Source organism: Euprymna scolopes, chromosome 21 (genome assembly GCF_053919585.1).
Source record: "Euprymna scolopes isolate OS-2025 chromosome 21, ASM5391958v1, whole genome shotgun sequence".
NCBI classification, from domain to species: domain Eukaryota; kingdom Metazoa; phylum Mollusca; class Cephalopoda; order Sepiida; family Sepiolidae; genus Euprymna; species Euprymna scolopes.
This window is the reverse complement of record NC_136502.1, coordinates 2,382,516-2,405,603: the sequence shown is the minus strand read 5'-3', so window position 1 is coordinate 2,405,603 and position 23,088 is coordinate 2,382,516. Positions and strand designations below refer to the sequence as shown.

At 34.6% G+C, this 23,088-nt stretch overlaps 1 protein-coding gene across 2 annotated transcripts in view; it reads left to right on the top strand.

Annotated features, from left to right (window-relative positions):
* Positions 1-21,730, top strand: part of LOC145241966 (protein yippee-like 1) — a 55,861-nt gene extending 34,131 nt beyond the window's left edge. The window contains exons 2-5 of one of the 2 annotated variants that reach the window (XM_080104833.1): positions 1,277-1,501; positions 12,183-12,226; positions 14,904-15,012; positions 20,305-21,730. In XM_080104833.1, coding sequence (XP_079960959.1) covers positions 1,397-1,501; positions 12,183-12,226; positions 14,904-15,012; positions 20,305-20,394 — 348 coding nt within the window. In that variant the 5' untranslated portion in view covers positions 1,277-1,396 and the 3' untranslated portion in view covers positions 20,395-21,730. The remainder of the gene's footprint in view (positions 1-1,276; positions 1,502-12,182; positions 12,227-14,903; positions 15,013-20,304) is intronic. The other variant, XM_080104834.1, reaches the window with a different exon arrangement.
* The last annotated feature ends 1,358 nt before the right edge of the window (positions 21,731-23,088 follow it).

Sequence of the window (23,088 nt, the reverse complement as noted above, 5' to 3'; positions counted from 1 at the left end):
CATGTTAATTTTTTTTTTTTTTTTTGTGTAAAGTATTTTAATATTTATCCCCGAATCTTAATGTACATAGCTACTCAAATGTTTGTTGGATTGAATAAACTTATTTATATATATTTATTCTTTAATGCCAAGGCAATGTTTTAATTATTTTTTTGGAAGAAGGAGGTTGCTAATTAGACAATGGAGTTCAAAGTTTTCATATTTTTTTTTTCTCCATGATTGAGTTCTGTCACTGTTCTCACTTTACCCTAACGATCAGCATCTACTTAATCTATTTACATTTCGACAATAACTAGAGACATCCATTTTTTCTTTTTTTTTTTTTTTTTTTTCAAACATCTTTTCCAAATTCTCTATTTTGATTCCTCTCACTTCTAGGTTGTTAACTGCTAAGCGTCACTTGTTGTGCAATCATGTGCTCCCCCATTTGTTCAACAATTTCTAACCCTAACGCACTGAGGTTTTCATTATTTTCTTTTCCCTAATTTTCTTTTCTCTTTGTTTGATGTCTCTAACATTAACAATTGACAATCTTTGTGTAGAGGTGGGAATGCCAATGAAACCTTCTATAATTCAAAGAATCCTAACCATCCTTAATTTTTTAGCATCCAGATCAGGGGTCTTTGAATGACTAATTTTTTAGAGCTATGCGGGCCAAAATAAGGAAAAAAAGATGACGTGGATATGTTTTGCATGGTTTTGCTCATTAGTTTTTTTCTTTTTTTTCTTTTTTTTTTTTTTTTTTTTTTTAGTGTAATTGGTTCTCCAAAACTTCATTCTTTTTAATCATTTTCTAAACAAAAAAAAAAAACCAATGAACCAAGAGAAATCTTTTTGGGGTCGACGATGTCATGATGATTGCTACCAGAAGTGACTTTGAAGCTCTGGTTGGATGTTTTCATGAAATCTAAAAACGGTTAAACTCAAAATACTTAACAAATGCAACCAACTTTCAGCCGGTTTTTCATCCAACGTGACCCTTGATTCTGAACCCTGTCAATTTATGATCAACGTGACGATGCAGGCAGTACTTGGTTGTTGTTATCGATTACTCCTTTATTCATGTTGCCGAATGTATTCAGGCGGCACATGTAACTTTCTCACCCACATCACACATTTCTATTTAAAAAATTTTTGCTGAATATTTTTACATTTTCCATAAGAGCTCCACGGGCTGAATGAAGACATTGGTCGGCTAAATCTGGCCTGCGGATCATAGTTTGATATGTAGCATGCTTGTTTCAATTTTTTTTTTTTTTTGTTTTTCTCTTTCCAGCCAGCAACATCTGCCGTGAATCTTCCTGTCCGTGTTTTTCTGCACAATTGAACACGTGCAGAGTTGCTCACTTTTTATTGACCTTACGCGGCTATGTTTCCTTGATTAATAACTCCAATCATGGTGAAGACCTTCCAAGCGTATTTGCCCCCCAAGTGTCACCGAACGTACAGCTGTGTGCACTGCAGGGCACATTTAGCAAATCATGATGAACTCATCTCAAAGGTAACTTCGCTTTTTTTTATTCAATGATTCTTCTATTTTTTAACACCACACATTTCCCTGTTTCTAAAGATACCGGCTTACTGACCTCTAAAATGCACCTGTAACAGGACGTGTATAAATGTGTGTGAGAAAATAAGCAATAGCTGTAGGATAGCTGGCTAGCAAAAATATTAGCGGCAGCAGTTGTTAAAGCATGTATGCAAATTAGCAAGTGTGTGCAAGCTTGCGTCATGACAAGAGAAAAATATATCACGTGGTCTAGGGAGAAGCATGTTGCATGCCAGGCAAAATGGACGTGCGAGTCGAAGGCGAGAAAGCGCTGGCTGGGGCAGCGTGAAGTGGCGAGGAGACGGAGACTTTTAAAAAGCACATGTGTGCGAAAAAAAAAACTTTGGAAATATAATAAGATGCATTGTTTCGAAAGAACGTGCGTATTTAAGACAAGGTTTGAAACCTTAGAAAATTACTTCCAGTCTGTAGAAGAATGGAGACAAAAATGGATGGTAACATTTAATGCTACTAAGATAAAACACCTTTATATTATTTCTAATTAACCAGACTAATGTTCTTGAGTGTTATTTGCACAATGTTTTAGTCAATGTAACCTTTGACATCACATGTCAAACACGTCAATTTTAATTTGACAACTTACAACTGGACAACTTAAAAATATCTTCCGATTGCAAGTTGTTAAGTGAGACTTAAAAAATTCAGAAGAAAATACTCTCCAGAAAACCGTTAAATTCTTTTTAATTTTTTGTGTATAAAAATATTACAACTATCTATATAGTACTCTGCTTGTTTCTTCTGTAGGCCAAATTTGGAAAAATTGAACTTTAAAATGGCTAATCCGGCAATCCTGGAAAGAATGAGTGACCTCCCTTTGATATAACCTTGTTTTATAATATTACAATTTTTGATCCCCAACGAAAGGAGGGTGGACCTGTAAATTCAACTTTGTCTGTTTGTCTGTCCGCACTTTTCTCAATAACTATGTCTTGGAATTTTTTGGAATTTTGCACAAACATTAAACATGATATGAGTAAAAAAGTAACAGAACGGATTTTCCAGGAAAACTCTGACTGCACCCCTAGGGGTACCTTCTGGGTTAAAATGGCTAAAATTGACACTTTTGTGCTTATTAAAAAAAATTGGTGCCTTGGATTTTTATAAAACTTTCTGAAAAGTTGTAACTAACTGATTTCTATATAATTTAGTTTGTCGCTATAACTCTTGGGTGTGACCCAGGGGCACTTTTAGAGCTAATAAAAACACTTATTTTTGTGACTATTTTACCATATTTGTCCAAAATTTTCTGTGTATGCCTATTTAGCAGTTTTGCATGGTGTTGAACTCAAATTTAAATATGTTAAGGCCTTTGGGACTTTTGGGGCTAAATGAAAGGGGAGGGAGCAAATGATAGTTCTTTTTTTGCATGGTGCAGAACTCAAATTTACATATGTTAAGGCCTTTGGGACTTTTGGGGCTAAATGAAAGGGGAGGGAGCAAATGATAGTTCTTTTTTTTCATGGTGCAGAACTCAAATTTACATATGTTAAGGCATAAAACTGCACTATTTGTTTATTTTCACCAGGATTTGACGTCCCCTGGGGACTTTCGGAGCTAAATGGAGGAGGGGATGCTGAATTTTGTTATTTTTTTATGCCTCGTTCACTGTGCACTTAAGGGGGACCATTCATGCTCCATTTTTTTTTTTTTTTTTTTTGCATTTTCACCCCAAACAAGGCACAATGCCACTTTGATGTATGGGGCTAATATCTGGGACATAAATTGCAGGGATATTATGTAGGGAGTTGAGCAGCAAGATGTCTGTTTACATTACACTTGAACTTCTGCATGTCAGTACAGTCGGGGAAGCAGGAACCGGAAGTGAATTTCAAAGTCTAGCAGTCCGAGGGAAGAAACTATTAAAGTAAAAGGCTTTCTGGCATTTCTAATGTGTAGAGGTGGGATTTTGCTGCTTGTCGGGGTTTGTCGGGGGTATTTATATTGAGGAGGGGGGGTACAAAGTCTTGTAGATCGTTGGAGCATCTACCATTAAAATATTTATAAAGCAGGCAGAGGGATACAACATTTCGTCGATGGGACAGGTTGAGGCCTATCAGGTTGACAACTCTGTTGAACCCTGTCTATGAATGAGAGACTAGTAGCAGATGCACCAGCCCAAATGTGACAACAATACTCCATACATGGGCAAATGATGGCCTTGTAGAGGTACAGGATACTTTGTCGTAAGTAACTTTCTAGCATGGTAAAGAGAGCCCACCTTCCTCGCAGCATCTGTGGTAATACCCTCGATGTATCTGTTCCAATTCATGTTCTCTGTGAACGTAAGCCGTGGAGTTTGAACAAAATATTTTCACGTAATGTATCATTTAGCCATAGTTATTGGTGCTTGAGAAGGTTTCTTGTAATTATTAAATGAAACAAGCTTAATATGGCAGCATAGAATGTTACCATCCATTTTGTACCCATTCAACTACAGACTGGATGTCTTCCTCTACGGTTTCCGCTATTGCCTTGGATATGTGTTTGTTTGTTTTCCCCTCGTGTCTGTTATAAAGCGTGGTGTCGTCAGCAAATATACCCATCTCAGAGACAATTTTATCAGGGAGGTCATTTATTAATATCAAGAATAATAAAGGCCCAAGCATCAACCCTTGAGGTACACTCGCATTTATATTGTTTTGACATACGACTATCGAGGACAACCCGGATTCTTCTCTTATTTAAGAAGGATTTAATTAAGCATTCTTCCAGTAATACCATATGATCTGATTATCATGAGAAGACCATTGTGCCATATCCTGTTAAAAGCTTTCGATATATCTAGGGTTACTACCCTGCTCTACCTTGCCTTATCCAGTGTGATATATATCTGTAGTAGAACTGGTTTGTCTAAATCCATATTGTTGGTCCGACAGAAGTTTAGCAACTGTAAGGTGGTGGACTAGAGCTTGATTAATTATGGACTCAAATATTTTGGTGAAAAGAGGAAATAAGCTAATGGGTTGATAATTTTATGGTTCAGTTCTTTTGCTAGAATTCTTGTAAACTGGTACCATAGAAGCAGTTTTCCAGCAGTCAGAAAAGTAAGATTCCTTAATGCATTTGTTGAAAAATTTGGCGAGAACTGGAGCAACATCAGCAGAGCATTTTTTTTTTTTTTGATAGTACAGCTGGGATGAGATCAGGTTAACATACTTTTGAGGTGTCAAATGTTTTATATCATGCATTTGAGAAGGAGTGATTTTCATGATAATATATGGTCATTGTTGTAATGGAACGAGAAAGGAACTCGTAATTTCAACGTGCAGTGGTTCTTCACCGAATAAAGAAGTTAACAGAACAAAATGGAACATTCGAAAGAAACAAGAAAAAAAAAACATTGTCTGCTAACAGATGCTGGACTGAAGATTAAAAATTATCTCTTACAATGTGATTTTATTATTTGTATTGAACTATGTAGCACAATATTACTTTCTGAGTATTCATTAGTACTTATTAATTTATTTCATTCGGATCTGTTTTATATTTAAAATACAATGGACACTATTTTTATAAAAAAGTTAGCAAACTCATATTTGCTGTGTGTTATTAGTTTTTCTGCCCCCTCAAATTAATTTTTTGTGCTATCCAGAAAAACGTCAGCTTTATCAAAACATATTTGTTGATTCAATATATTTGGCATTTCATGAAATTTTTAAAGCCAAATTTGAATCAGTTTAGCTTTCAAAAATTGTATTTAGTCTTTTTCAAAGCATAATGTATGGCATCGGTAATGTATGGCACATGTAAGGAACAAGCGGAATGTTAACAAGATAGAATCCGGATCTCTGAGATATTTGAAAATATCAAATTTTTTATTGAAATGTATTACAATGTACCGTTCTGCAAATAATTTATATGTAAGAAATATTTTAATATGATGGCGAGTTAAGAAATAGTTTAATATGATGACGAGTTAAGAAATAGTTTAATATGATGACAAGTTAGGAAATAGTTTAATATGATGACAAGTTAGGAAATAGTTTAATATGATGACAAGTTAGGAAATAGTTAAATATGATGACAAGTTAGGAAATAGTTAAATATGATGACGAGTTAAGAAATAGTTTAATATGATGACGAGTTAAGAAATAGTTTAATATGATGACGAGTTAAGAAATAGTTAAATATGATGACGAGTTAAGAAATAGTTAAATATGATGACGAGTTAAGAAATAGTTTAATATGATGACAAGTTAAGAAATAGTTTAATATGATGACAAGTTAAGAAATAGTTTAATATGATGACAAGTTAAGAAATAGTTTAATATGATGACAAGTTAGGAAATAGTTAAATATGATGACGAGTTAAGAAATAGTTGAATATGATGACGAGTTAAGAAATAGTTGAATATGATGACGAGTTAAGAAATAGTTTAATATTATGACGAGTTAAGAAATAGTTTAATATGATGACGAGTTAAGAAATAGTTAAATATGATGACGAGTTAAGAAATAGTTAAATATGATGACGAGTTAAGAAATAGTTAAATATGATGACGAGTTAAGAAATAGTTAAATATGATGACGAGTTAAGAAATAGTTAAATATGATGACGAGTTAAGAAATAGTTAAATATGATGACGAGTTAAGAAATAGTTTAATATGATGACGAGTTAAGAAATAGTTTAATATGATGACGAGTTAAGAAATAGTTAAATATGATGACGAGTTAAGAAATAGTTTAATATGATGACGAGTTAAGAAATAGTTAAATATGATGACGAGTTAAGAAATAGTTAAATATGATGACGAGTTAAGAAATAGTTAAATATGATGACGAGTTAAGAAATAGTTAAATATGATGACGAGTTAAGAAATAGTTAAATATGATGACGAGTTAAGAAATAGTTAAATATGATGACGAGTTAAGAAATAGTTAAATATGATGACGAGTTAAGAAATAGTTAAATATGATGACGAGTTAAGAAATAGTTAAATATGATGACGAGTTAAGAAATAGTTAAATATGATGACGAGTTAAGAAATAGTTTAATATGATGACGAGTTAAGAAATAGTTAAATATGATGACGAGTTAAGAAATAGTTTAATATGATGACGAGTTAAGAAATAGTTAAATATGATGACGAGTTAAGAAATAGTTAAATATGATGACGAGTTAAGAAATAGTTAAATATGATGACGAGTTAAGAAATAGTTAAATATGATGACGAGTTAAGAAATAGTTAAATATGATGACGAGTTAAGAAATAGTTAAATATGGTGACGAGTTAAGAAATAGTTAAATATGGTGACGAGTTAAGAAATAGTTAAATATGATGACGAGTTAAGAAATAGTTAAATATGATGACGAGTTAAGAAATAGTTAAATATGATGACGAGTTAAGAAATAGTTGAATATGATGACGAGTTAAGAAATAGTTGAATATGATGACGAGTTAAGAAATAGTTGAATATGATGACGAGTTAAGAAATAGTTAAATATGATGACGAGTTAAGAAATAGTTAAATATGATGACGAGTTAAGAAATAGTTAAATATGATGACGAGTTAAGAAATAGTTAAATATGATGACGAGTTAAGAAAAAGTTGAATATGATGACGAGTTAAGAAATAGTTTAATATGATGACGAGTTAAGAAATAGTTAAATATGATGACGAGTTAAGAAATAGTTAAATATGATGACGAGTTAAGAAATAGTTAAATATGATGACGAGTTAAGAAATAGTTAAATATGATGACGAGTTAAGAAATAGTTAAATATGATGACGAGTTAAGAAATAGTTAAATATGATGACGAGTTAAGAAATAGTTAAATATGATGACGAGTTAAGAAATAGTTAAATATGATGACGAGTTAAGAAATAGTTAAATATGATGACGAGTTAAGAAATAGTTAAATATGATGACGAGTTAAGAAATAGTTAAATATGATGACGAGTTAAGAAATAGTTAAATATGATGACGAGTTAAGAAATAGTTAAATATGATGACGAGTTAAGAAATAGTTAAATATGATGACGAGTTAAGAAATAGTTAAATATGATGACGAGTTAAGAAATAGTTAAATATGATGACGAGTTAAGAAATAGTTAAATATGATGACGAGTTAAGAAATAGTTAAATATGATGACGAGTTAAGAAATAGTTAAATATGATGACGAGTTAAGAAATAGTTAAATATGATGACGAGTTAAGAAATAGTTAAATATGATGACGAGTTAAGAAATAGTTAAATATGATGACGAGTTAAGAAATAGTTAAATATGATGACGAGTTAAGAAATAGTTAAATATGATGACGAGTTAAGAAATAGTTAAATATGATGACGAGTTAAGAAATAGTTAAATATGATGACGAGTTAAGAAATAGTTAAATATGAGTACGAGTTAAGAAATAGTTAAATATGAGTACGAGTTAAGAAATAGTTAAATATGAGTACGAGTTAAGAAATAGTTAAATATGAGTACGAGTTAAGAAATAGTTAAATATGAGTACGAGTTAAGAAATAGTTAAATATGAGGACGAGTTAAGAAATAGTTAAATATGAGGACGAGTTAAGAAATAGTTAAATATGAGGACGAGTTAAGAAATAGTTAAATATGAGGACGAGTTAAGAAATAGTTAAATATGAGGACGAGTTAAGAAATAGTTAAATATGAGGACGAGTTAAGAAATAGTTAAATATGAGGACGAGTTAAGAAATAGTTAAATATGAGGACGAGTTAAGAAATAACTTTTAGAAAAATGTCATGTTCACAGTTAGAGAATACTTGGAAAAATTCAGTTATAAAAGCAACTTTCTTCCGAGCGTAAAGAACAGAATTGTAGAATTAATCTGTGTTGTGCAGGAGATGCTGTAACCTGTAAGGATGGGGGAGGAGCTCTTTAAACTTTTTTTGTTTGCTGACCTCATCCTAGCAGTTATGGTGTCATAACAATCCCAAATAAATGTTTGTTACTAATAGAAAAGCTCCCCCTCTCTTTTGACGATACTTTTATTACAAAATATAGAAGTTTCTTAAACACAAATTATGCATATTCAGAGACTTAGTGTTGGTGAGATTACAGATGCATTATGAACTGGGATGTTCCGTATTTTCAATTAGGACCATATCTACACAGAGATTATGTAGGGAGTTGAAGGCAGTGATATGCCTGTTCACATTGCATTTAAACTTCTACATGCTGGTACAGTCAGGGAAGCAGAAAACAGGGAGAGAATTCCAAAGTCTTGCAGTTCGAGGGAAGAAACTACTAGAATAGAAGGCTTTCCGGCATCTAGGGATCTCTACAGTGTAGTGGGTGGGATTTTATTGCTAAACTGGTTTGTTGAGGATATGTACATTGAGAAGGCACACGTGCTAGGAGTCCATCAGACCACATTCCTTTAAAGCATTTGTAAAACGAGCACAAGAATGCAACATTGCAGTGATGGGACAGCCATGGCACGGTCGAAGTGTTAATACTTATTTCATGATCATCTTTTAATAAGAATTGAACGTTCAATCTTTAAAAGGATATTGATGGACACGAGTTGGAGCTCAGTTAACAGACTAGGACCTTTTTAATTTGGACTAATTTTTGGACCCTGTCGAAGAGTAAGAAATTAGTGGTAGATGCACCGGATGTGGCATTGATATGGCGAATGATGACTTTGTAGACGTACAGGATATTCTCAGGTGTAAGTAATTGTCTAGCACAGTACAAGAACACATCTTCTTTGCGGCAGCCTTTGCAATGTCCTCAATGTATTTGTTCCAATTCATATTGCCTGTGAATGTTAAGCCAATATGTATGATAGATGGGCTATCAGAATGTTATTAGTTATTGCTATTCGTAGTTGAGAAAGCTTTTTTGTAGTTGTTAAAAGAAAGTAGCTTAGTCTTAGTAGCATTAAGTGTTACCATCCATTTACAGTTCCATTCCGCTAAAGACCGAAGGTCGTTTACTACAGATTCTGCCATTGTCTTATGTGTACATCTGTTTTTCCCTCATGCCTATTATAGAGCATTCTTGAGTTGGAAGCCATGTTTAGTTTCAGAACAGTTTCCAATGTTTAGTTATTCTATACAAGTTCTGGAGATGACGAGTTTTCAGTGGACAGCTGTTTTGTACAGGTTCCGGATTTATAATTTTGTAACCAAAGAGCAAAATATTCTTCCGTGTTGACACGAAGACAACACATGCAAAGTTGTTAAAAGAAAGAGGTTTAATTTTTATGGAGCAATTCTGGTTTCTGATTGGTTGGTAGCAGAACGGGAATTAATTTGATTTGTTAGTTCCTAGCAGCAGTGTTTATAAATAGAATCTCCAAACTGTGACGGAACATACCCCATTACGCATCCAGTGTGATGGGATGTGTCTCCTAGCGGCTTCGGCTGCAGGGAGACAGGGTAGTACACGTCAAGGATTTGTCACTTGACACTCAGCCCAACAGGTGAGGGGCCGGGAACCGACCCAGCACCTGTTGGACTGAGAGACGCCGCCTGGGTAATACCTAGGAGGTCCACCCTCCCAGGCCTTGCCACCGGGCTTTCCGGTGGGGCAAGTTTATTGCTTGCTGCCTGAGGCGCCCCGACCGGGGAATGCCGACGGGGTTACTCAGGCAATTTTTAAAATTGCAGGAGTGCCCCTTCTTTAGGGGAGCCTGCGGGGTTCCCACTTTCCGGCCTTGTGCCACATAATGCTGATGTGGGCAGCATTTAAATATATACCCAATTACAAGTTAAAAATTGCAACAAGCATTGTTTTAAATTTTTTTTTTTTTTTTAAATAAGGTAGTCACCTCATATCAAGGCCTGAAGGCTGCTCAAGGATAAGGATTAATGAATGTAAGGTGGTAGTGTAGTAATCGTTAATGGTGTAAAATTTTATTATTTATATGAACGACTTCACAAGAATTTGTTTACATTGGATTTGAGGGCAACCATGTTGCATCCAACTGGGAAGCAGGCCAGTGGAACAGTGTTCCACAAGTGAGCAGTTCTGGGAAAGAAGCTCTGCTCATTGGAATCTGCATTTAGATTTAGGCACAGAGTGGGGAAATCGAATACAATGGTTGTAACTAATGAAGTGTTTTTTGTGAAAGTTTGGCACGGAGAAACGATAGATTGGAGTTCAGTGGAGCACTTGCTATGAAAATAACGAAAGAGCAAATGAAGGTATACAACATCTCTTCTGTGGGAAAGAGGTTGCAGGGAAGATAAATGGGCATCAACTACTAGATTTTGAAGTTGGTTTTAATCAAGGCTGGATAGGGCACACCGAACAGTTTCTACCCAGATGTGGCAACAGTACTTCATCAGCAAATATACCTATTTCAGACACAATATTATCAGAGCGGTTATGAATATGAGGAATAATAGAGGTGCCAGGATCAACCCCTGAGGCACTCCTGCACTAATATGTTGCTTAGATGTGTATCCATCAAGAACAATCTGAGTTTTTATTTTCTCTAAGAAGGATCTAATTATATTTAGCATTCATTTATCAATACTGTATGATTTAATTTCCATTAGCTTTCATGCCAGACTTTGTCAAAGGCTTTACATATATTTAGGGCTACAGTCTTGGCTTCCTCCGTCTTTTGTTTATTTAATTGTTAAGTGAAAGTACAGAATAGTTACATATCAAAAATAGGTTGCTAAATAATGTTATTTCAGCACGGGCTGTAAATAAACAAAAGGTACAAATCCACTTGAACTTGAAAATTCAGTTAAAAAGTAAATAGCACGGTTTGTATACTGCAGAAGTGCCAAACTATGTTGAAGCATCTATGTTTTCAGATAAAGTGGTTCAACCACGTACAGTATCGATGCCTTTTATATTGATTAATTAACTCGTTTCGAAATCTTAGTACAGAGCGTTAGATCCAAAGCCTGGCTCGGGTGTGTGAGAAGTAATAAATCTGACTGATAATTATTTTCGCGACGAGTGCTCGGCTGAGCTTCAATCTATGGTCCTCCCTACTAAACCTTCACAGCAAACTCTCATCCAGCTACAACCACTGTCAACCATTTCCCCCACTCTTTGTCACTGCCGAAGTCTAAACACAAATTTTGAGCACAGCTTCTCTCCTACAACAGCCTACCTGTAGAACTCTATTCCATAGGCCTGCTTTTCAGCTAACTACAACATGATCATCTTCAAGTCCAATGTAAACATTACATTGGACTTGAAGATGAACATGTTGTAGTTAGCTGAAAAGAAAGCCCGCGGAATAGTTCCACAGGTAGGCAGTTGTAGGAGAGATTATTTCTTGGTGAAATAATAATCAAATTCTATCCAATTTCCCTGTTAATGATCATTTTACTGTTTTCTCAGTGATCACCGTACATCCATTAACCCTTATACTTGAGTGGCCTCTTGGTCTTGATAAGTGGTGAACCCCTTGTATATATAAAAACAGATTCTTTATACTGGATTGCAAGGATAACAGGAGTAAGACTCGTGTTGTTCTCCCCATAATCTGGGATAAAAAAAAAAAAAAATTCCAAGCAAAATTGGAAGAAAGTTATTTTGTTTTTTCTTATTTCTACAATGTAAAATGTCTTATAATATTTTTATTTTTTCAAAATTGCATTTTTTAATAAATTTAATTTGAAAAATTAAAAATTGTAAATAATTATCAATTTTACTATTTTCAGTCTTTCCAAGGAAGTTTGGGACGTGCATATTTATTTAATTCTGTGTAAGTTTTTTAAAAATATTTTATCAACCCTAAAAATTTTTGAAATTGATTTTCATTTTCATTTTTTTTTTTTTTTTTTTTTAATAAATGTTTTTGAAATCTTGAGACAAAAATTGTTATCTTGGATTTTATTTTCACAACATTTCAGCTGATGTAATGTCCAATTTTCGTCGGGTAATGATAATCAATTCAAAGAGAGTCTTATCGCAGTTAAAGGTTTAATCCTTGGTGAGGATGATATTAAAAATGCAATTATGAATTACATAAGATCTTTTCCAAATCATGGCTGATAGAACAAAAGCAGACTACCCCCATGGATTAAATAAGAGTCTGTCCAAGATTCTATACAGATTCTAGAGTTTGACAAGACGGACTTGAAGGTCGGAGATTACAGCAACTGGAAATTTAGATATTTCAAATTTTTGTCTAATGTTTGGAAAATACCTTCACTTTTTTTTTTTTTTTTTTTTTTTTTTGCTATTGTTTAATTATCAAATAGAAAAAAGATATTTAGCTGAAAACTTAATTTAAAATTGTTTTTATAATGTTAAAATTGCCGTTTATAAACTATTTAATAATAAATTACTCTATTTTCTGCCTGATAAACTTTTAATAGTAAAAAAAAATCTTTTTGCTTCATGTTGAAAATAGTTCTGTAGAAGTTAAATGTTGAAAAATTGCTTGTTGGATATTTTTTATTCGATTTTCACCCCACAAGGCACAGTGCCACTTTGATGTAGGGGGCTTCTATCGGGGACATAAGTTGCAGGGACAATATGTAGGGAGTTGATACCTCTTCACCTTACATTTGGACTTCTGCATGTCAGTACAGTTGGGAAAGCAGGAATCCGGAAGGGAGTTCCAAAGTCTAACAGTTCTAGGAAGAAATTATTAGAATAGAAGGATTTCTTGAATTTAAGGATCTCAACTGTGAAGGGGTGGGATTTTGCTGCTTGTCTGGTTTGTCGGGGGTATTTACGTCGAGGGGGCTACAAGTGCTTGTAGATTGTTGGAGCATCCACCATTAAAATACTTGTAGAACAGGCAGAGGGATGCAACATTTCGTCGATCAAAGGTTGAAGCTCAGTAAATAATAGACAATCAACAATAATGAAGTTGTTTGCTCAGCAACCCAGAAGGCTAACATGCTTGCCAGTCGGTTTGCCTCCAACTCCACAATGGACCCTGCTAACCACCCCCTCCCTGACTTTCCTTTGCAGACAGACGCCACACTGAACAATCTGAAAATCACCCCTGCTCGGGTGCATGCTATCATAAGAAATCTTGACACTGCAAAAGCATGTGGACCTGATCTCATCCTGGCTGTGCTATTAAAAAAGTGCTCTGCCGAAGTAGCTCCAGAGTTCTCCAAACTTTACAACAAATAAATGCCTTAATGAATCTTGCTTTCCTGCCTGCTGGAAAACTGCTTCTGTGGTATCAGTTTAATTATACATCTTGGACATCTTGGACGGGATTTTTTATCCTGCTTCATGACAAAAGGTGATCAAATTAATGTCTTATAAACATGTCGCTTCAAGTCTGCTTAAAAAAGGTACAAAATAGTCTTGGGAGGAAATGAGAGAAGTTGCGCATCAACATATCACTACACGACTCTAAACATCACCAACCATACACTAATCACTCCACAAGTGACAGCAAGTGCAAAAAAGAATAGATCTTCATGATGAAACTGCTGCAGTTGAATTAACATGAAGTTTGGATACTTATTCAGTGCACAATCTAATCTCCAGCAACTTTGTGTTATCATTTTCTGGCAGATTCTATAAGAAGCTGAAGCGAAGATAACCAGACGATTAATTCAAACACATTCTTCTCCTTCGTGTTAAGAATGCCTTTCTATTTGGAAAGCCATTCTTAACATGAGGAAGGGGGTGGGATGTTGACATTGGATGTTGAAAATCAAAAGATATTTCTTCATTTGATGACTTTCATATTTTCAATTTAAACTTGTCGTCTTCAGACAGCTGATTAGATGATCACTTCGGCATTTTCTCGGCTGCTTATGTAACGTGTTAGAAGATGTGGATGCGAAGTTGCTGGAGATAGGGTCATAAATTGAATAAGCACCAAAGAGTTAAAAACAAATTTTTTCCCCCTTTTTTTGTTTTTCTTTTTCCTTTATCTTTTTTCTTTATCTTTTTTCTGTTTTTCTTCGATTTTGTTTTTTGTTTGTTTTTTTTTTGTTTTTTTTCTTTGTTTTTTCTATTTTTTTCCTTTTTCTATTTTTTTCCTTTTTCGTTTTTTTCCTTTTTCGTTTTTTCTTCCTTTTTCGTTTTTTCTTCCTTTTTCGTTTTTTCTTCCTTTTTCGTTTTTTCTTCCTTTTTCGTTTTTTCTTCCTTTTTCATTTTCCCTTCTTTTTACGTTTTCCCTTCTTTTTACGTTTTCCCTTCTTTTTACGTTTTTCCTTCTTTTTACGTTTTTCCTTCTTTTTATGTTTTTCCTTCCTTTTTCGTTTTCCCTTCCTTTTTCGTTTTCCCTTCCTTTTTCGTTTTCCCTTCCTTTTCCGCTTTTTTTTTTCTTTTCCGTTTTTTTTTTCTTTTCCGTTTTTTTTCTTTTCATTTCTGTTTCTTTTTCTTTTTCGTTTTTTTTTCTCCTTTTCACTCTCACCTATTAAGCAAAAATGAGCAAATATTTAAAAATTCATTTATTCCAGTGTGAATGTTGGCTGTGGTCCTGCTGAAGAGCGGGTACTGCTCACGGGCTTACATGCAGTTGCAGACATTTACTGCGAATGCTGTAAGACGACCCTCGGTTGGAAATATGTAAGTATTTAGTTTACTTTTATTTGAAAAAAAAAATTTGCAATTTTACAGGCCAAAAAAACCCAAAAAAACAATTTACATGTGTAAATATTGTTTTAAAAATAGAAAACTTAACAAAAACCTTTGTATTATTGATTCTTTGAACTGCTGTTCTCATCTTGAGTGTTATTTTCACATTTTGATTGATGTAACCTTGACCTTCAGATGTATCGTGCCAAACTTGAGAATCTGCATTGAATTTTGAACAGAATTTACTTCACGAGGGTAGCTTGTTCTTGTTCCATCAGCTATGACTGTATAGAGGCCTAAGTAATTCACAATTGTGTTTGTTTAATTACCCATATTGAAGATTGAACCTTCAACCTTGAAGAATTCCAATTTCACGGACCCGTGACACACTACTTGAAAAAGTTCAATTCAAAAGTGACCTTCTACTCAAGGTTGAAGGTTTAATCCTCAATATGGGCGACCAAACAATACAATTGTGAATTATTTATGCATCTATCCAGTCATGGCTAACAGAACAAGAACATGTTACCCCCGTGAAGTAAATAAAGGGTTCCGTTGGAAATTCCATGCAGATTCCAGAGTTCAACAGAAACATTCCAGAGTTCAACAATCTATACCTGGAGCATGTGTGTGTGTGTGGGGGGGCTAATTCAGGTAGTTAACTGTTAATTTGCTCCCAAAGAGGGAAGGCAAGGGCTGGGAAGGTCTACCTCATAGGACTACCTAAGACTAATAGTTAAGCACTGAGATAAACCAGTGTCTGTCAGGATGATTATTGAAAGTGAATATATATATAGAATAACAGTATAGTTATATGGCAAGGTCTCTACATAACAAGTTCTTGGCCCAGTTAAAGAAAGGTAATTCAATTGGAAATTATATAATATGCACAGACACACACAGACAGACACAGACACACAGACACACACACACACACACACACACACACACACACACACACACACACACAGACAGACAGACAGAGCTTTATTTTAAAACTTTTATTGAAAAAAAAATCAGTTTGGGTAACTTGATTATGTGCTAGAATTGACATCTATTCAATCACACCTCAATATGGGTCTGGAACTGGGAGCATGCCTCTTCTGCAAGCGCCAGCAGAAGCTTGGGGAATATTTGGCGGATGGCGGCGATCAGGCTGGCTTTGGTGTTGTAGGAGGTCATGTTGGTGATGTTCTCAATGTATGATCAAACGAAGTAGTATAGCGGATTCAGGTCAAGGAAAGAGAGGGGGGGGCAGTGAGAGAAGGGTATAAAGTCGTAGCACTCCTTCTGAAGCCAAGCCTGAGTATCTTTGGGCTGGTGCCGAGTCCTGCTGCCACACCCAGGGTCTTCCAGCGGCCACCTGATTCCACCAAAGGATCACCACACTTTTCTGCATATCCAGGTACACTTTGGTGTTGACTTTCAAGCTGACTTTGAAGATGTGAGGTGGCATGATGTGGCCCTCACTTGAAACCACACCAAAGACCATAACCGTGGCCAAAAACTTTGTTTGCATCACCCTGAGCACATCCATGTTATTCGTGGCAATCTATGCATTTTTAGGGTGCTGATGATAATCCTTTTGTTATAACTTGGATTGGTAGAAAGCATGAGTCGTACAGTGGCGCATCTCCGATCTCGCTTGTTGAACATTGTGTCACTTTCAGACATGATAGGAAGCTCCTATCGCTCTTGGGATTTGTACACAACTGGCCAACTCAAAAAAAGGAAACCGATTTTCATCAAACGGTCTTTTGTTTCGGTCACCGCTACACCTTGATTGACAATCCTAATCCATATGGTCATTGTATCCCCCCCTCCTTCCCCCATTATTTTTCTACTAAGCTCACTTCCTATACTTCTGATGAACTATTTTCCATTTTTTTTATTTCATTTAACGTGTTTATATTTTTTTTCAATATTTACAAAAAAACATTGAATAATCAGATAAAATTGCTTTTAGAACATGTTAAAGATTGCAAAATATTTTTTTAAAAGAAAGAAGAAAAATGATCCAGTTTCTTTTTTTTTTTAAATTTTAAAGTTGACAAATAAATATATATATATATATATATATATATATATATATACACACAAGTAAAAGTACCCATCGTTGACTGGGTTCAAAAACAGCCTACAGAAAATGGACTCTGATTTATGAAAGTATGATAGGTTATGAAAAGGAAGGGTTGTAAATTTGGGTTGAATTTGGGGGTATCAAAACCAAAGCAAAATATGATGAAAGTAAAAATAAAATAGATAAACCCCATAATTTATTATACCATACCTGTTCACACTGAAACACTTATCACAATATTCTGTAGATCTATATTAAAAAACCTTGTTAAACTTTGTGACATATTTCCATTCTATGGAGGTCAGGTGCGAACGAACACCCCATAATTTTATTATACCATATTTCTTCAAACAAACATAATTATCAGAGTATACTTACACAGATAAATATGAAAAGTCTTTATCAAAGTTTGTGCCTATTTCCATTCTCTGAAGGCCAGGCGCGAACGCAGACCCCACAATTTTATTATACTATCTCTATTTAAGTTAAAACATACTTATCAAAGTATTCTTATGTACATCTATATCAGAAACACTTGTAAACGTTTTTTTTTTTTTAATATTTTAATTTTTTTTTATTTCCATACTTTGTGGACCAGCCATGAACGCAGACCCCACAATTTTAATGAACCACTGTTCTGCCAGATCAAACATACCCATTCCTGTGTCTCGATACATCTTCTATCATTATATGTAATCAGTTTTTTAAAATAGTCAACCATATAGGAGCCTATTCATGACCACACACACACACACACACACAGACATTCAGCTTTATATTATAGATATATATATATCCATATTTTTCATGTTGCTTCCATATTAGACTGTGACACTTCCTAACCTGCGAGCCTGTCTTTGTTTTATCGTTATTTCCATGGCAGGTGCTCGTCTGAGCTCCAATCCCTCGTCCCCCCTCGCCAATCTTTCACGAGAAACACCCTTCTGGCTAAAACCACTGTCAATAATTTTCCCCACTCTTTATCTGTGCCTAAATCCAAACGTAGATTCCATGAACAAAGCTTCTTTCTTAGAACTGCACGCCAGTAGAACTCTCTGCCGCTTGCCTGTTTCCCACCTGACTACAACTTGGACGTCTTCAAATCCAACATAAACAAATTCCTGACAAACCGTCCCCTTCAGTAAGACACTCTATCAAAACCCCCAATACTAATGATTACTACAATACTATCTCATTGACTACTGTACACGCAATAACCCTTATCCCTGAGTGGCCGTCGGGCCTTGATAAGTGATGACCCCCATGTAAAAAAAAAAAACATGGATGTTATTGTTTGTTCTCTTTTCCCTGTAAAACTTGAGTAGTTCATAATCCAGGAAAAGGGATATGAACACTTCGACACTCAACTTTGACCTTTGCCTGGACTAGACTGGCAGTCAAAGAGGTTTGATTCAGTCAATCAACTGGTCACGTCAAGCTCCACTATATAAAACCCGCATTAACCTACTCCAATCATTAATATTCCTGTTCCAACCCTTAATTATAACAACTAAATATGGTAAAAAGCTTCTGGCTCTGACGTTAAATGGAAGACTTGCATCAAATCTGTTGCCCAGGTTGCTGGGAAAATGGTTGCATCTTTCTACTGCTCCGGAAGGTATCTCACTCCTGACCCAATTCTCTACCTCTATGAGGCACATGCATTCTAAAATGAGCACTGTTGTCACATCTGGGTAGGAGCTGCTGAAAGCATCCTATTTTGCCTTGACAGTTCTAAACCTATGCCCTTATCTTCTCCCCACAACCTCTTTCCCACAGGAGAAACATTGCAAGCCTGTCTCTGCTCTATTTTCACGGCAAGTGCTCGACTGAGTATCAATCTATGCCCCCCTGACTTACTGCCAAACTTTCACAAAAACACTAGTCTTGCTAGAACCACTGTTAACAATTTCCTCCACTCCCTATTTGTGCTTAAATTTAAATGCTACTTCCATAAACAAAACTTCTTCCCTAAAACTGCCTGGCTGTGGAACTCTGTTCCTGCTCATCTGCTTTTCAGCTGACTACAACATAGTCGTCTTCAAGTCCAACGCAAACAACTTCTTGTTTAGCTATCTCTTTAGATAATGAAATTCTACCCAATTTAAACCTATAATAACCACAATCGGCCTTTGATCAGTGTTAAAAATAAAAAAATACAAAAACGATTGATATGCTGTAAAACAAAACCACCAAACCACAAATTTTAAAACAATCCTCAGATTCTTATAGAATTAAAGAAGGCCATTAGTCCAAAGCAAGGCAGTTGCATGCACATCTGCTTATTGAATGGCAATAAAATGGAGACTGTTGGACCTTCATGATTGTAACTTGGGGTTGACAAGTCAGGCATAAATTGAAGTTTGTTAGTACCAATTACGGTGGTATTGCAGAAAGGATTGTGAGATTAATGATTTTTGTTTGTGGCATTTTTTTTTGTGGGCGGGGGGCAAGAGTTTATTCTATAATCATCATCAGAATCATATTTGATTTGTCTTTTTTGCTTATTAAATTTCTGAATTTTGAGATGAGGATTCATAATTTGTCTTATTTGGATTATTATTCTCACCTTTAAGTGTCATTTTCTTGAGGTGTATTCTGTCAAAGTTGGGAATTTGCACAGAATTTTGAATGGAACTCTGCTTTAGTTTTTATAGGCCATGCAATTATGTTTTGAGTATTGCCTGCACTGAGGGTTGAACTTTTCACCTTCAGTTACACCAGAAGTCCTTCTGCAAGGATCCATGGTATAACAGATAAAGTAGTAAAATTCAGTTATAAATGACGCTCTTTTGAAGGTTGAAGGTTCAATCCTTAGAGTAGGCGATAACAAAAAATATAATTATGATTAATTAGGATTTCTACTCGGTCATGACTAACGAAAGAAGAGCATGCTAGTTGTATGGATTAAATAAAAATGTCGTTCGAAATTCTATTTTGATAAGATACATCTGAACAAGGTTGGCAGTTATGTATCGATCAAAAACGTGAGAAAAAAACATTCAAGATGCAAATAATTGTCGGAATAATACGAATAACATAAATATTTGAAATGTTGCTTTTTTTATATCTAATTGTAATTTTTTTTGGCTAATGTTTTTATGTCTAATTATAATTTTTTTGTTTTTGTTTCATTTTTTTTTGTATAATTATAATTGTTTTTGTTTTTTTTTTGTCTAATAATTTTTTTGTTTTTTTCCTAGGAGCATGCCTTTGAGACCAGTCAGAAATACAAAGAAGGAAAATTTATCATAGAATTGGCACACATGATCAAAGACAATGGCTGGGAGTAACAGCCTTCCACCTGCTCGGATTTTTTTGCAACCATTAACATTATAGGACTATTATAGACACACAAACACTATCAACACCAACAACAAACATTGCCACCTAAATTTTCCAGCCAATTCACTTCTCTAACCTCATGTTTCCCTCCTGCCCCGTTACCTTCCCTCCCCCTTTCATGTTTGTTTCTCCTCTTCCTGCCATCATGGTCCCTTCCTTTTCATTCTTTGTTAGATCCTATGTACACTGATGTTAACGATGAAGATGATGATGCTGGAGATGCTGTATCACCTCATCCCTTCCCCACCCCACTGTCATGTCTCTACATACCCACCTGCATTCTTCCCACTCCATCTCCAGACGTTGTCTTCTCTTTCTTGGCCATGAGTGAGGGCGTGTTCGCTTTTGGGACTGGTTCCCAACTAGGTTGCGGCAATGGCGTCTTCACACCTTCCCGATACTCATTCTCATGTTTTTGTGGCCTTGGTAAGAACATTTTTTTTTCAGGGTGGGGGGTGGGGTGAAAAAAGTAAAATATGGGTTGGGAGGGGGGGGGTATGGAGAATGTAAAAAACAAAAAAACAAAAAAAAACTTTCTAATTTAAAACACTTTCAGAGATCTGTTGCTCTAATTAAATGATTTTTTTTTAATCATTTTCGATTTTATTAAAAAAAAAAAAATTTTTTGAATACAAAAGAGAATAGGTCTGAAACTGGTTAATTTTTTTTTTTTTTTTTGTTTATCCATATAGTTTTCACTGTTAACATGGTTTGTGGATACTCAACATTGACTTTGGTATAACACAGCTAAAAGACATTGTTATACACACACACACACACACACACACACATATATATATATATATATACATACACATATTTATTTCAATTTGTTATAGATTATTCTAACTTCAAAGTAAAGAATTAAAAAAATTTTTTAAAAATGGCAAAAGAACTGTATTTACACAAGAGATGTTTTTTTTTTAAATTCTTCTCCGCCTTTCCAAAAAAAAAAAATAAAAGTAAAATTTTTTAAATAAAAAAAAAAGTGAAACATTAAAGGTGGAAACTATTCCTTAGTGAACTGAAAAAAAAGTCTCTGCTAAAACGTACACAAGGTGATTTCTGATTTCACTGTAGATTTTGTGGTTCCAGAAAATTTAAAGAAAGAACTTTTTTTTTTTTCTATTTCTGACATTTTTTTTCTTAAATTTTTAATCCAAATCTAAAAAACAGACAACTTTTGCTTCTGTAAATCTACAATTAGATTTCTTTCCACAGAATTTGTTGGACTTGGTGACAGTCTTCGCAGTTTTGGTTAAAAATAAACAAATTCCAGCCATGGACTGACAATACTTTCACTCATTTCTTTGTATTTCAGTTTCCAATTTTGATTAAAAAAAAAAAAATTTTGCAAAAGCTTTCAGCATTCCAGTCGGATTAACCGATCTCTGGTTCTTGTTCAGAATTTCTCCTATATTAACAAGCGTAAAGAAAAATCTGTACGATGAAGGTTAAAGAAAATTCTTGCAGAATTTTTAATTTTGATTTCAAATGTATTTTCAAGTAAGTTTTCGTTACAATACCTTTATTTTATATATCATTTTAAAGAGTGTTGCCCTATTTAATCGTTTAAATTGCAATCCTTTGAAAACAATTGTCTTTTCAGAATGTTGAATACAAGATGGAAAACAAAGCAAATTCGCACACAATTTTCTTATTTCAATTCAAGCTAGGCCAAAAAGCTGCTGAAACAGCTCGCTATATCAATGAAGCATCTGCCCCAGGAACCACTACTGAATGCACAGCACAATGGTGGTTTGAGAAATTTTGTGGCAGCAATGAGTCTTGATGATGATTAACATAGTGGTCGGCCATCAAATGTTGACAACAATGAATTGATAGCCATAGTCAAAGCCAATCCATGTACAACTGTCCGAAAACTTGCTTCTGAATTGGATGTAATGTACATAACAATTTCCAACCACTTGAGAGAGATTGGAAAGGCAAAAAACTTTAAAAAAAAAAAAAAAAAAAAAAAAAAAAAAGGCGAAACCATTACAGCAGAGAAGTACTTTCAACAAATGGATGAAATGCATTAGAAACTTCGACAACAACACCCAGCATTAGTCAACAGAAAATTCTCCTCCACAACACTGCCCAACTACACGTTGCTAAATCGACCTTGCAAAAGTTGTATGAATTGGCTACAAAACTCTGCCTCAGCTATCATACTCTCCAGACCTCTCACTTACCGATTACCACTTTTTCAAGCGTCTCAACACCTTTCTGCGTGAGAAATGCTTAAAAAAACCCAAGTGATATCAAAAACACTTTCAACAACTTCATCTCCACCAGAACGCAAGATTTTTATGTTACTGACATAAATACACTTGTTTTGCGTTGGCAAAAGTGTGTTGATTTTTACAGTGCTTATTTTGATCGTTAATTCTTGTTTGAGCCAAGATATGTTCATCTGAATTTAAGTTAAAAACTGCAAGAACTTCTCAACCTGATATGTACCTCTGATGAAATTAAAATATATTCCAAAAATCGCATAAATCGATCAAATAGTTTTATTTTTATAAAGAAAATCATTTTTAAGTGATTAATGGAAATTTGTAGAGCATTGCAACAAAAAATCTCACAAGATTACATTGAGTTATCTCCCTTTGTTTCCAAAATGTCCGAAAAGACAGTCT